Source organism: Macrotis lagotis, chromosome 2, assembly GCF_037893015.1.
Source record: "Macrotis lagotis isolate mMagLag1 chromosome 2, bilby.v1.9.chrom.fasta, whole genome shotgun sequence".
In the NCBI taxonomy this organism is placed as follows: Eukaryota; Metazoa; Chordata; class Mammalia; order Peramelemorphia; family Peramelidae; genus Macrotis; species Macrotis lagotis.
In genome coordinates, this window is record NC_133659.1 from 18,459,451 (window position 1) to 18,473,545 (window position 14,095).

The 14,095-nt window shown below is 38.0% G+C and overlaps 1 protein-coding gene across 1 annotated transcript in view; it reads left to right on the plus strand.

Annotated features, from left to right (window-relative positions):
* Positions 1 to 13,331, plus strand: part of LOC141512394 (cytochrome P450 2J2-like) — a 31,186-nt gene extending 17,855 nt beyond the window's left edge. The window contains exons 7-9 of the mRNA XM_074221299.1: positions 4,985 to 5,172; positions 7,987 to 8,125; positions 10,122 to 13,331. Coding sequence (XP_074077400.1) covers positions 4,985 to 5,172; positions 7,987 to 8,125; positions 10,122 to 10,303 — 509 coding nt within the window. The 3' untranslated portion in view covers positions 10,304 to 13,331. The remainder of the gene's footprint in view (positions 1 to 4,984; positions 5,173 to 7,986; positions 8,126 to 10,121) is intronic.
* Positions 13,332 to 14,095: the final 764 nt, after the last annotated feature.

The following is a 14,095-nucleotide window of genomic DNA, read 5'->3' on the forward strand; positions in this document are numbered from 1 at the left end:
CAAAAGAAATGGTATCCTATTAAATATGATAAATCTCAATAGATTTCAAAACAGAAAGATGCTTTTGTTTTAATTGATATTTTATTTTTCCAATTACATTTTATAAAAGTATTTCAACATTCATCCACATGCATATGCAAACTTTTAAGTTACATGGTTTCTTTTTACCCTCCCTTCCCACCTAACCCCTCCTCTCAGTGATGAGCAGTCTGATGAATATCATGCAAACACATTTGTGTTTGACATGGTTATAAAGTAGTCATTTTCCACATGAGGAATTAGGGTTAAGGACAAAGAAAGAAAACCATGAGATGGGAAAAAATATTAAGTTTTCAAAAAGTAAATGTAGTGTTCATTTGGAATCTGTAGGATTTTTGGTTTTGTTTTGTTTTTCTTCCTCTGGATGGGGATAGCGTTTCCCATAGCCAGTCTCCTAGCATTGTCCTACCTCTCTGATCTGTTGAGAAGAACTGCATCCATCAAGGTTGATCATCTCATAATGCTGTAATTAGTGTGAACATTGTTCTCTTGGTTCTGCTGCCTTCACTCAGCATCAGTTGCTGTAATTTATTCCATGCTTCTCTAGAGTCTGACCATTCAGAGTTTCTTATAGAATAATAGTACTCCGTAACATTCATATACCATAACTTGTTTGGCTATTCCCCAATTGATGGGCATTGCCTCAATTTCCAATTCTTTGCCCCTGAAGAAAAGAACTATGATTAATATTTTGGAACATATAGGACTTTTTCCATTTTTTATGATTTCTTCTGAATATAGGCCTAGAATTGGAATTACTGGGTCAAATGATCAGTTTTATTGCTCTTTGGGCGTAGTTCCATATTGCTCTCCAGAATGGTTAGATCAGTTCACAACTCCACCAACAATGAATTGATGCCCCATCTTCCCACAATATTTCCAAAATTAATCATTTTCCTTTTCTGACAACCAGTCTGGTAGGTGGGAGGTGGAACCTCATAGATATTTTAATTTCCTTTTCTCTAATCAATAATGATTGGACTACTTTTTCACATGATTATATATGACTTTAGTTTCTTCTTTTGAAAACTATCTGTTCATATCCTTTGACCACATCAATTTGGGAATGACTTGTAACCTTATAAATTTGATACAACTCTCTATATTTTAGAAATGAGACATTTTCAGAACCTCTAGCTATGAAATTTGTTCCCAGTTTTCTGAAAACAGAAAGATTTGTGATTTTTATTATATTAAATGATAATTATTCAGTCTCTTGAAGGCCATAGGGTCTTTAGATTTAGAGTTATAAAGGAACTTAAAGGCCGTAAAAGCCAACCCCTTCATTTTAGGGATGTGGAAACCAAACTTGAGAATAATGAAGTGATTTGTTTAGGCCATACAGATGTGTCTGAAGTGAGATTTAAATTCAGGTCTTCTTGACTCCAAGTCCGGGGCTCCATCTCCAGGGATACCTAGCTCCCTCAAGAGCTCCATACTCTAAAAGCCAAGGCATGATCAAAAGTCCTATTTCCTAGTTTACTAAACTGTGAATAACTCATATCATACTTAAGCTAAAGATCAGAATAAGGATTCATGAACCAAATGTGGATTTGCAAATGTTTAGCAATAATTGCTTGGAGAAATCCACAGCAATCAGGCAGTCACATTTGGGTTCTCCTTACACATCTCCCCAAAATGGAGCATCCATTCTACATTTCCAAGGCAATCCCCAAAAGTAAGCAGCCATATGGCATCATGGAAATCAAATCAAGTATTTATTATTTATTTACTATGGGCCAGGCACCAGAGACACAAGTACAAAGAATCAAGAATTGCTTCTTCTTTGCAAAGACTTCCTGATGAAAGGAAACTGACTTACAAAGCAGAAATTTGTTTTCTTGTCCAGGTTTCCTATCCAAGGAATCATAAGGCAATGATCAAGACATTTCAGACTGTAGCGAGTATTTATATAACCTACAATGTGTCACATACAGTGTTAAGATTAGGAATATAAAAAAGGCAAAACAGCAACAACCAACAATGAGGCTCTATTCTCAAGGAGTTCAAATCTAATGGAAGAAATGGCATGCAAACAACTCTTTATAAAAAATGATACAGACATAAATTGGAATCCTCCGTTTTCCAATCATTAAAATGGGGCCAAAATATTATAGACTTAAAGGAGACATGATAGTGGCCTTTAACTATCTGAAGGACTCTTGTCCTTCATAAACTCATTCTCTTTGGCACTTGTAGATATAAGTAGTTGCAATGAGTGGAAATTTCAGGAAATCTAATTTATTCTGGAGGTTAAAAGAGATCTCTCCAAGCCCTTATCTAATGCCTCTCTGTAATGTAGATGTGACCTCAAAGTCTATGTCAATAGAATGACTTTGTCAGGTTCTAACATGATAGAAAGAAAACCTTCTCTCTTGCCTCCTTTTTGTAACCACCAGTACTTAGCACAGTGTCTAACATAGAATAGGCTCTTTATTCTTTATTGCATTGAATCAAAAGGCATAGAGTATAGTCTTAACAATTAAATCATACATCTTGAAGCTCAGCAGTTCAGGAAGTTGAAGAGTACTTGATGAATGCTAAGGCCAAAGCATCTTGTGATACAAATAATGATAAAAAAAGGACCCTCAACTGTCTGCAGTTAGCCACTGCTTCTATAATGATCATGGCCGAGTGATGGGAAATGGACATTGGTGCCAAGAATCACATTGCCAATAAGCTTTAACTCAGCGATTACCTACTCTAATCTATATTTATATTATATATTACTACTACATATTAGGTGGCTTATTTATTACATGATACTTCATTTATGAAGTAATATGTATCATAATTATAAGCTTAGTTAAAAACTTCTCTAAAGGGACAATTACATTACAAATATCAGGGCCTGAATTTAAGAATTCAAAGTTTCCCTTATCTCTTCTCACTCTATTGATGTTCCACCTTTTTCTCTGCCTTCACTGACTACCAATCTCTTAACTCCACATTCCCTCCCAGACCATTATACTAAGCATGAGTGACATTCATCTCCCTTTTCCATCTTGAACCCTTGTTGAATCAGTCCAATTCATACTTGCCCCACTGTAGTATCATCCATCTTGGCCTGACAAGTTTCAGGCTTAATTCACTTCCACTCTCACTGTCCTTCATTCTCACTCCTGTGCTGTTAAATGAAGGTAAAGAGGGGCAGCTAGGTGTCACAGTGGATAGAGCACTAGCCCTGAAGTCAGGAGGATCTGAGTTCAAATCTGACCTCAGACACTTCATAATGACCTAGCTGTGTGGCCTTGGGCAAGCCACTTAACCCCATTGGCCTTGCACAAGCCTAAAAAATAAAAATAAAAAAAAAAATAAAGGCAGGTAAAGAAAATCATAAAACCATTTGTGTCAACTACAAATTTATCTAACAATCTCGTAATTATCGCTATAAAGAAACGTTATTAATTGCTTCCGTACCATTGTCCTTTTGGATTTTCCATCAACAAGATCCTCTACCTCTTGGCTCTGGGCATATTTTCTAGTTGTCCCCTTGTTCATCTAATGTCTCCCCTCCTTATCTTTTCTCCCAGATTTTCTTGGCGTCCTTCAAGTCCTGGATGAAAACCCATGAGCAGCAAATAGTCTTTCAAAATCCACCTTCATCTTAGTGCTTTCCCCTCTGTCATTATTTAAGTAAAGCCAAATTGAAAGAGTTCAAAACAAATGTGAGATGCTCAGATTCATAGAACCTATTCCAAATGATCACATGGCCTATTTGTGCCTCATCTGTGGTAGAACATTGTGAACTTGTACTGATCTGATCAGTCATAGCTGGAGACAATGTCACTGGACTCTAACATGGTTATGTCATTGTGGTTCACTTTGAGAATGAAGGGAACAACCAATCAACCAACCAACACTCAATCAATCCTCAGTTTATCCAGCATATGTCTTGCTTTCCTGTTGCCACCATTATTAGATTGTGAGATCTATGAGTGTCTGGTCTTTCTTTGGCCTTTCTTTGTCTTCTCACTGTTTATAGTAAAGTACGTGATAGTACCTGATAAATAGGAGGTACTTATCAACTTGACTTGAAATACTTTCCTTCTGTCTCCATGGTTCATCTCAATTGTTGTCTCAGGGATAAGCTCCCATAGTGGGGCAAATTATCTTTGTTCTAATATTACCATCTTCTTCAGAAATCCCTTTTTGGGGCGGCTAGGTGGCACAGTGGATAGAGCACCAGCCCTGGAATCAGGAGGACCTGAGTTCAAATCCAGCCTCAGACACTTAATAATGACCTAGTTGTGTGGCCTTGGGCAAGCCACTTAGCCCCATTTGCCCTGCAAAAATCTAAAAAAAAATCCCTTTTACAACTGATTGACTTGAAAGTCAGAGAATATTGGACATTATATGTAAAGCTATAAAACACATATAATCTAAATAAATAAATGTAAGGTCTTTGAGACATTCTAGTTTGAGCTGATTATTTTAGAGATAGGGAAGACAAAGTCCCAAGAATTTCGGTGAACATTCACATAGCGATTGATAAAGCTGAAAACTGAATCTGGATCTTCTCTCTAGCCCCAGCCTATTTTCCATGGTGCCACATTCCTGAATACATAAACAAGTATAAACAATCAAGTCTCTACTTTTCTAGGCTAAAGAGTTTGGTACTTTGGTGAAGTGTCCATCAAAATTTCATTTAACCACAGATGTGATTGTTATTTTCTCACATAATCAGAAAAAACCCCAATCAGATAGGAGGGGAAAGAGAGCCTTGAGTTCATAGGTACCTATGTATATGTCTCTAAGCAAGTCGCTTAACTTCTGCTGTTTCACTTTCATCTATAAAATGAAGATAATAGCAGCACTGTCCTCCTGGCATTTTTGTAAGGATCAAATGAGATATTATTTATGAAATATTTTACAAACCCTAAAGCACTCAATAAATGTTAGTTATTATTTAGGTCTCAAAAAAAACTCTCCATCTTCTTTCTAGAGAAAATCCAAGCTGAGATTGACACAGTGATTGGCCAATCCAGGCAGCCCACCATGGCTGATAAGGAGAAATTGCATTACACTTATGCAGCAATTCATGAAGTTCAGAGAATGGGGGATATTCTTCCTTTCAATGTGGCCAGGATAGCCACAGTTGATACCACATTGGCAGGATATCATGTGCCAAAGGTAAATGACTTTTATTCTCATGAAACTCAAGGGGATCCAAGGCTTTCATCTACCCTGTGGGATGGTGGAGTAGAAAGTGAAAAAGAAACCTAGATGGTAGAGCAAAGGTTATTGATCTAGCAAGCCTGAATTTGGTCTTTATAAACATATATTTTGGAGTAGTTAGATGTCTTATTGGATATTGTATTTGCTCTGGCGTCAGGAGGACTTGAATTCAAATATGGCCATAAACAGTTGACACTTATTAGCTGAGTAACCTAGACACGGGACTTAACCCCAATCGAGTTGGAAAAATAAATACATATAGATAATAGAAAGAAAGAAAGAAAGAATGAAAGAAAGAAAGAAAGATGATAAAGAATACAATAAAAACAAATAAATATAATATATAAATAAATTTATATTACTATATAAATGATTCATTGCCATATAATTGGGTTTTCATAATCCTATTTATGTAATTTATGCAATTTTAAAATATTCTTAAAAGGGAGGCATAAGCTTCATCATACTGACTGAAAAAGGACTCCATGTTTAAAAAAAATGGTGAATAATCTTTGGAATAAGATCTTAAAGTCATTGTTTCTCATAGTTGGATGAAAAAAAATCACTGGATTTGGAAGCAGAAGGATTGGGTTTAAAGCCTAGTTTTAATCCTGAGTTTAAACTCCTTGTGTCCACTTAGATTTCTGATGTCAGCCAACCAAATTTGAGATGCCCCTCTGGAACTCAGTTTCCTCATTTGAAAAATAAGAAGGTTTGAGTAAATGTTCAGTAAATGTCCTTCCACCTATTCCCTATTCTAGCTTCGTATGAACATACCACATCTAGCACGGACACTTCCTAACTTTTTTTCTGGCCAAAACAAATAATATTTAATAGGACAGCATGGGTTCTCAGTCACAATGGGTACATAGATTCAGACAGACAATGAGTACCGAATTCTGAAACACTTATTTGCATCTTCAATCTCCTGGATTGCACTCCCGAGTCCTGACCAGGACAGTCCAACTGACACATTCCTGGAACCCAGGCTCTAATTGAGGCTGCACTGCTTTAAAAGGCCCTAAATGGAAACTAAATGGAAATCATCATGAACAAATCATTTCAACAACTCCAGTTTTCTAGAGCTTCCTTACCTCCAAAAGACTTGCCCTCATAACCACATCCCAGTTCCGTGGAATAAACATTTTTATACAACTATTATTTCCCTACTGTGTTCAGTGCTGTTGAGCTTTAAACCCAGGACTTTTGACAAAGGTATCATTTATTTGTCATCTTCTGAATCAATAGCTACACAGAAAATCCTGTCCAAAATCCAAAGCACCAAATTGAGTACAGAGATGGTTGTCATTTATTTTGCATTGGCACTTGTTATTCACAACAGTCTTGGGAGAGAGGGGCTATTGTCATTTGCATTGTACAGAAAAGAAAACTGACTCAGGCAGAGGGAAAGGGACTTGCCCAGGATCACACAGTTAGTTAGTGAGGATCAGATACAGATGATGGATGATTCAGGAGGAAGGAGAGCTTATGATAGAAGAAGACAATCAAGGAGAGATTTGTAGAAGAAGAGGTAAGCAAACTGGACTGAAGGATGGATTTAGAGAGTTCTGAGAGAGAAGAAAAGGAACATTTTAGGGAAGTGGAATGAGTTGGGCTAAAGTGGGATGGGAGATTTAGTTTAAGGATGGAAACAGAAGGACAAATTGGAAAAATCTAGAAGACCAGAGTTCATATTCTAAGTTGTGTGATCATGGACAAGTCACTTAACCCCTTTATGGTATGAAAAAATTGGAATGGCCTCTGGGTGATATACCGCCAAGATTTTATATATTCTAGGACACAGATTACTCACAAGGTGTAGTTTGTAGGTCATGTTTGTTCTAAGATCTCCAAGTCCAAAGATAGGACCACACCTGCTCACTCAAAGAGCTATAAGAAGGCCTGGGAATAAGCGTTTCTCTGCCCTCTTCTCTGCCCCATCTTTGTCTAACTCTAAATCCCTACTATGAGGAGAATTCTTTCCAAATTGGGTTATCTAAACAAATCCAAGCATTTCATTATAGTCAAATACAAGAAAGTTGGAAATTCCGATCCAACCAGGCTCAGTGGGTGCAGAGCTGGAATCAGAAAGGCTTGGGTTCAAATCCACCCTCAGATGCTTATTGTATAACCCTGTTCAGGTCATTTCACCTGAAAACCTGTTTCCTCATCGAGAAAATGAGAAGGCTTCTAGTCATAAATAGGTCATCGTAATTTTTAATCAATCTATATCAAAGATTATGAATGGACTCCCTTATCTCCAATTCCCTCTGTCTTTCACAGTATCTTTCATTTCTAACCATCATTTTTATATGATGTCTGAAGGAATTTATTTATTTAAGGGACATTGTTACTACCTAGTTTATTAGGAGGTATTCAGGTAAGATGTGGGCCCAGGTGGAGCAGAGATCCACTGGAAGACAAATTGCAATATGACTCCATAATGCCAGGGTACTTAGCTTGGGGTTCATGAACTAGATTTTTATTTTTGTCTTGTTGCTTTTCAGTTTCCTTTGTTATTCTATGGATTTTATTTGCTTCATTTTAAAATGTGATTCTGAGAAAGGGTTCAAAGATTTTGCCACATTTCCAAAAGAATATGTGACCCCAAACAGCTTTGAAACAAAAGTTCTACACCAGGCTAGACCTTTAAAAAACTGTGTGGCCTTGAATATTTCTTTGCCCATCTGGCCCTCAAACCCCTCTTCTATGGACCATATCCCTTCTACCTCTAAATTCCTTGGATTCATTTTTTTCTCTTGTTTTCAGGGGACCATGGTGCTGACCAACATGACTGCATTACTCAGAGACCCTAAGGAGTGGGCAACCCCAGAAACCTTCAACCCAGAACATTTTTTGGAGAATGGTCAATTTAAGAAAAAAGAGTCCTTTCTGCCTTTCTCAATAGGTGAGCTACACTCAGTAGAAAGGAAGACCTCAGCTAGGTGGCACTTTTAATGATAAGGATCTTTGCATTTTTTGAAACCTATAATCAAGTGATGGGGCAATTTAAGTAATAGTCAGTGACTGGGAAAAAAAACATGACAACAATATGTAAAAAAGCAGATGTTTGGATGGCTTTTTAAAGACTACAAGATTGTAGTTTCACAACTGTTCCATTAGGTAGGTAATACAGGTGCCCATTTTACAGGTGAAGAAACTGAATTTCAGGGAGGTTAAGTGATAGACTCATAGTCACAGAGTTGTGAAGGGTTTGAGATGAAAGCAACCTAGTCCCTGCACTCCATCCCCTCTGCCTCATGGATACCAAAGTGTGATGGACTCAAGAAGTCTCTAAAGTAGACTTGCATTTTCTTCACAAGAGTAACTGCATCCATTTGAATATAAAACCAATAAGCAAGTATGGAAGGGACACGGCAGACATCTGACCCTGAGCTGTCAAAGGAGTCAACAAGTGTTGTTTGTATTCTTTAGAGAAGAGAAATATGATCTAAGTGAGGAAAGTTTCATCATTGGATCCAGATTTGCCTGATAGATTTATAGACCTTTGGCAGGGAACCCTGAATTCTCCTAGGTGTAGCCACTCACAACCTCTGGCATTCATTCATTAACTATCCTTGGGCAGTCTTACTTAAAATTTCTGGGCCTCAGTTTCCCACCTATAAAATGAGGGGACTGCACTAGATAGCCAATATGATTCCTTCCAGCTCTGAAGCCATGACCCAAGAATCCCAGGAATTCAAAGGCAGAGGACCTGAGTTTGAACTGTGTCTCTTTCTAGTGTGATTTGAGTGAGGGGGATGCTCTTAGACCTGATTTTTCATAGGTAGCCTGGAATGTCCCTTCATACCTGTGATATTCTGATGCTAAGTACAAACTATGTATTTCAATAAAGGGAAAGCATTTAGAAGTGGGGACGCCCTCTGAGAAGAACCTTGCAGGGTTTGAATGGGCAAGAGCAAGGAGGAGTTGCCAAAGAATCTGGGTCAGCATCCTGTGCAAAAGGAAGAAGGTGGGGACAACAATGTCCCAACAAGCTGGGCTGCCCCATTCATCCTCCTTGGGAGCAGCATAGACACTTATCCAGTAGGTCATTTTAGGGAACACTTCTTTAGGACATTTACGAAATGACTCTTGAGGCATCAAACCCTATTTATGTCCTTCCCATACAAACTTACATTTATAAAAATATTTAAATTATAAAAATGTAAAATCATTTAGATTTAATGAATTTAATTTTTATTCATAAAGAATTGGAAAGTTACTAGATAATAACTAGAATTCAGATCAGCCTCCAAGGTTGGCATATGTCTTTACGTTGCCATGTTGCTGACCAGGTGGCAATATTACCTGCCTTTTACGTAGGAAAAAACTGAGGTTGAGAGAAGTTAGGTGACTTGGAGAAGGTCATACAGCCTCTATATATCAGAAGTAGGCTTTGTACTGAGAGCATCCTCACTCCAGGTCTGTCTTTATCTGTTCTGAAGCCATATTAAATTCCGAAAAGGGATCTGTTTTTCTTTAGGCTATCTAGAAGCAGGGTCTTAGATCCAGAGCTAGAAGGTCCCTTGGAGACCGTACTGTAAAACTCCCTCCTTTCACAGATGAAGAACCGTGTCCACTAAAGTTAAGTGAATTAATAAACTTTCACCTGGATGAGAAGCATCCAATGTGGGATCTGCCCCCAGGTCCTCTGGCTATAGAAGCAGTATTTCACCTCTGTCCTAAGTCTCTGAGATCATTGGCCACCTGGTATGTGACAAGGAGCAAGGAAGACTTGCTCTGACTGTTATTAGTATAGTGGCTATGGACATGTCACTGAAGAGCTTTAAGCCTCCTCCAATGCTGGGATTCAGATCCAGACCCTGAAGACCCCTTACCCCCAACATACTGCCTATACCAAAATTAGTGGGTTCACTGTTTCTGATCTCCTTGCCTTTCAGGTAAGAGGGCCTGCCTGGGAGAACAGCTGGCCCGGGCCGAACTCTTCCTCTTCTTCACTTGCCTGCTGCAGAAGTTCACCTTCCAGGCCCCCCCAAACACCCAGCTGAATCTGGACTTCAGGGCGGGGGCAACCTTCTCTCCTGCCTCCTATCAAATCTGTGCCCTTCCTCGAGGGTTGTAGACCAAACTTGGCCTCCAGCATGGTCTTCCAGGGGGCACAGGGAAGGACCTGGAACCATCCTCATCCTCCACAGTCAACCACCCTGCCCTTTGGAGTCTGGGTGGGGAAAGGGAGAAAGGTCAAACATGGGAGAAGGGGGCGGTAGAGACAGAGACAGAGAAAGAAGCAGTATCCTCATCTCCCAATCTGCACTTTCCTGTCTAGAAAAAGGGGAGGCATTAATGCCCCTGAAAAAGGAAGTACAAATAGTCCTCACTGGATTTAGAGTCCAAGAAGCTAGTTTCAAATTCCAGCCCTACTATCTACTAGCTGGGTGACTTTGGGCAAGACACTGGAACCTCTGTCTCAATTGTGTCATCTGAAGTCCCCTCCATCTCTTGATAGCACAAGCAGAGGACCATTGTTTTTCCTGTTCTCCCTCAAACAGTGGGGCCAATCTTTTTGTTGTTGTTTGGTTAATTATGGGTTTCTCTCCTGCCCTTATAATTCACCCAATGGGTTTAAGGGATGTTTCAGAGAATTTACATGATTTACAAGAGGCGTCAATAGTTTAATGAGGATGTTTAGAGATAAAAGTCCTTGGGGGACAGAAATTGTTTTCTTTGTCTCTAAACATAAACGCAATAGCCCAGGGCCTACCATGGAGAAGGAACCCAATTAATTTTCACTGATTATTTCTTCTCTAAGTCACTCACTCTCACATTCATTATTTCTTTTGACTTCCACATTTTGAAATAATAATTCATCAGCTGATGTACCAGGTTGCTCCTTCCTATTAAAAGCCTTGTTATAGATGACAAACCATAATCACTCCGCTATTAATTATAGTCACATGAGGTGAGGAATGCCCACAGGTGACCATTGTTAATCTATTAAAACTATATCTATTTCCACAAAGTTCCCCTTTTCTAATAAGAGATGTTTACACAAGGTAGATTTCCATGTGGCTGATGGGAACCCTTGTAATACCCCAGTCAATCAAAAAAATGTAAATGCCCATGTGAATCAAGGTGATCAATGTTCTTCATTTATTGCCTATGTTCCTCTTTTTAATATTCCTTCATTAACCTATGAGAATGTTCTGTGAATTCACAATGAGGTCCTTGTACCAAATGAAGTTGTCTCAGATCCACTTTATTGGCAAATTGCTAGCTATAGCTAACAAAGTATTTATACTTGGAACTATTTTCATTTAGCTTCTCTTATTTGCAGATTTGTAGATTTTAAATCATGACTCCAGCAAGCATCTAAGATGAGTAAGCAGACTCAGTTTACAAAAGAGGAATCCTGAAGCATTTACTCTAAAACTGAAAATAAAAAGAAATATATTAAGAATGTCCTTGGAAAAGGGATGGTGATAACAAGATCTGCCAGTTTTAGGAAATAGAACCAACAACCCCAGTCCAAAGTGATTTCATATTTCTCTGAATACTTTTTCCATTTAATTCATTTCAATTCAGTTCAGTGAATTGAATTCATTGCTTCTAGAATTGTGCCAACTTTGTGAGAACTGGTGGGGATAGAGCATCAAAATTAAAAATAAATAGAAAATCTTCATGGTGTTGGGTGTCTGTATCATTCCCTAGGCAGTAGTCTACAAGTGAAATCTGTTTCCCTAGAATTTCCCTAGATGATCATTTGGGAAACAAAAGAAGATATTACAACTTCCACTTCCCTCTAATTCACTTCAATTTAAGAAAGGAATTATTTTTTACTAATATTTAATATGTGTTTCTACCCTCCTCCCTTGGAATTCAAGGCAAGCTTAAGGAAGAGTTGTGATTTTACAAGTGGAAGTTGATGGCAAGCTAGCACAGGGTCATTTGTTTCCAGAATTTTTCATTTTTTAAATATATCAAGCATTTATTTGGGCCTCATCACCCACTACTGTGTTATATGCTGAGTATAAAACCATGTTAACATACTTTTATTAAGCACCAGCTATGAGCCAATTACAGTGTTATACAACTGTGGTCTCTGTCCTCAAGGAGCTTACATTCTAAAAGGTGAAAAAACTACATCTATATAAAATATAGACACAGTAATGGGAGGCAGTCTCTGAGAGAAAGGGCCTGGCAGCTAGGGACAAGGGCTGCAGAGGCAGGAAAGGGCCCCCTCCAATGAGGCTGATTTGAACTGATTTTTGAGAGAAGTCAAAAAATAGAAAAATAAAATAAATGGATTTCCAAAGGGAGAAACATCTACCATAATGCTGAGGATTTGGGAGTCATGTGTGGTGTGCCTGGTAAAGTGGATTGATGGGAGATGTTATCTCGTTTTCATTCAACTGACCTTCAACCAAAACCTTTCATGCCAACCCCCCCCCCCACAGATTGAAGATCATGCCAATACTGTGATTCACCAGTTGTGCTGTGATGTTTGTCCGTCATTCTCAAAGAAGACCATGACATCAGGAAGGTGACGTCATGACAAGCACATGAATTGGATTTGAGTAAGGGGGGGGGGGCCATGCTATGTCATCAGCCTCATTTTCTCCTCCAGAGTCGTCTGGATCCAGTGACCAGATATGGATCAGGACAACTGGAGAGGACCCTGGATGCAAGGTGATCAAGGTTAAGTGACTTGCCCAAGGTCACACAGCTAGTAAGTGGCAAGTGACTGAGGTTGGATTTAAACTCCCATCCTACTAACTCCAGGACTGGAGTCAGAAAGACCTAAGTTCAAGTTTAACCTCAAATAATTACTAGCTGTATGGCCTTGGGCATGTCATTTAACCCACTTTGCATCAGTTTTCTCACCTATAAAATGAGCTAAACTAAGAAATGGCAAACCACTCCAATATCTCCACCTAGAAAAACCCTGATGTAGTCACATGACTGAAACAATTGAACAACTAAAAAAATCCTATATTTATTTTTCACCTGGAGATACCAACTGTTGAAATTATGAAGCCACCTTGACTAGTAGTTCATTGGAAAACAAAGTTTTGTGGCCAAAATATAGTTGGGAACTAACCGGAAAAGAAAATGTTAATATTTTCAGGCTAAAATCACCCTTGGAAACAGATTTTTTAAGCTGTTTAAACATCTTCCCAATTAAGAATTTCAGTGGGTTTCACTGCCAATTAGTTTATAGGAACAGTGGTTTGACATAAAGGAAGGTGGAAATTTTCCAGTAGACCAAATCTTTCTCATAACTGAAGGATGGCAGTAAAAAATGAGAAATTTGAATTATTAAAAAAAGTCAGTGAGTCTTTTTTGTTGGTGTATTTTTTTCATGGGGAATTCTCTCTTTCTGTTATGATAGTTGAAAACCAAGAACAGAATAAAACTTAGAATAAAATACAGGAATTACTGCATCACAGAGTCTCAGACCAAGGTTTCCCCAAAATGATAAAGCATATATTAACAATAATACCTTTGCTAAAATGCCAATATTTACTGGTATAGTTTGACAATCCTAGTGAATCAACTAAAAACCTAATTGACACAATCAACAATTTTTGATAATCTGCAAGATACAAAATAAATTCACACAAATTATCATTATTTCACTATATTACCAACAAAATCCAGCAGCAAGAAACAGGAAGAAAAATTCCATTTAAAATACCTATAAACAATAAAAAATACTTGAGTCTACTTGCCAAAAGAAACCCAAGAATCATATGAACACAATTAAAAAAATACTTTTCACATAAAGTCATATCTAAAAAAACAGAAAAATATTAATTACTTATGAGTAGGTCAAGCCAATGCAATGAAAATGATAGTTCTATCCAAATAAATCTATTCATTTAGTGCCATACTAATCAACTTACCAAAAATTATT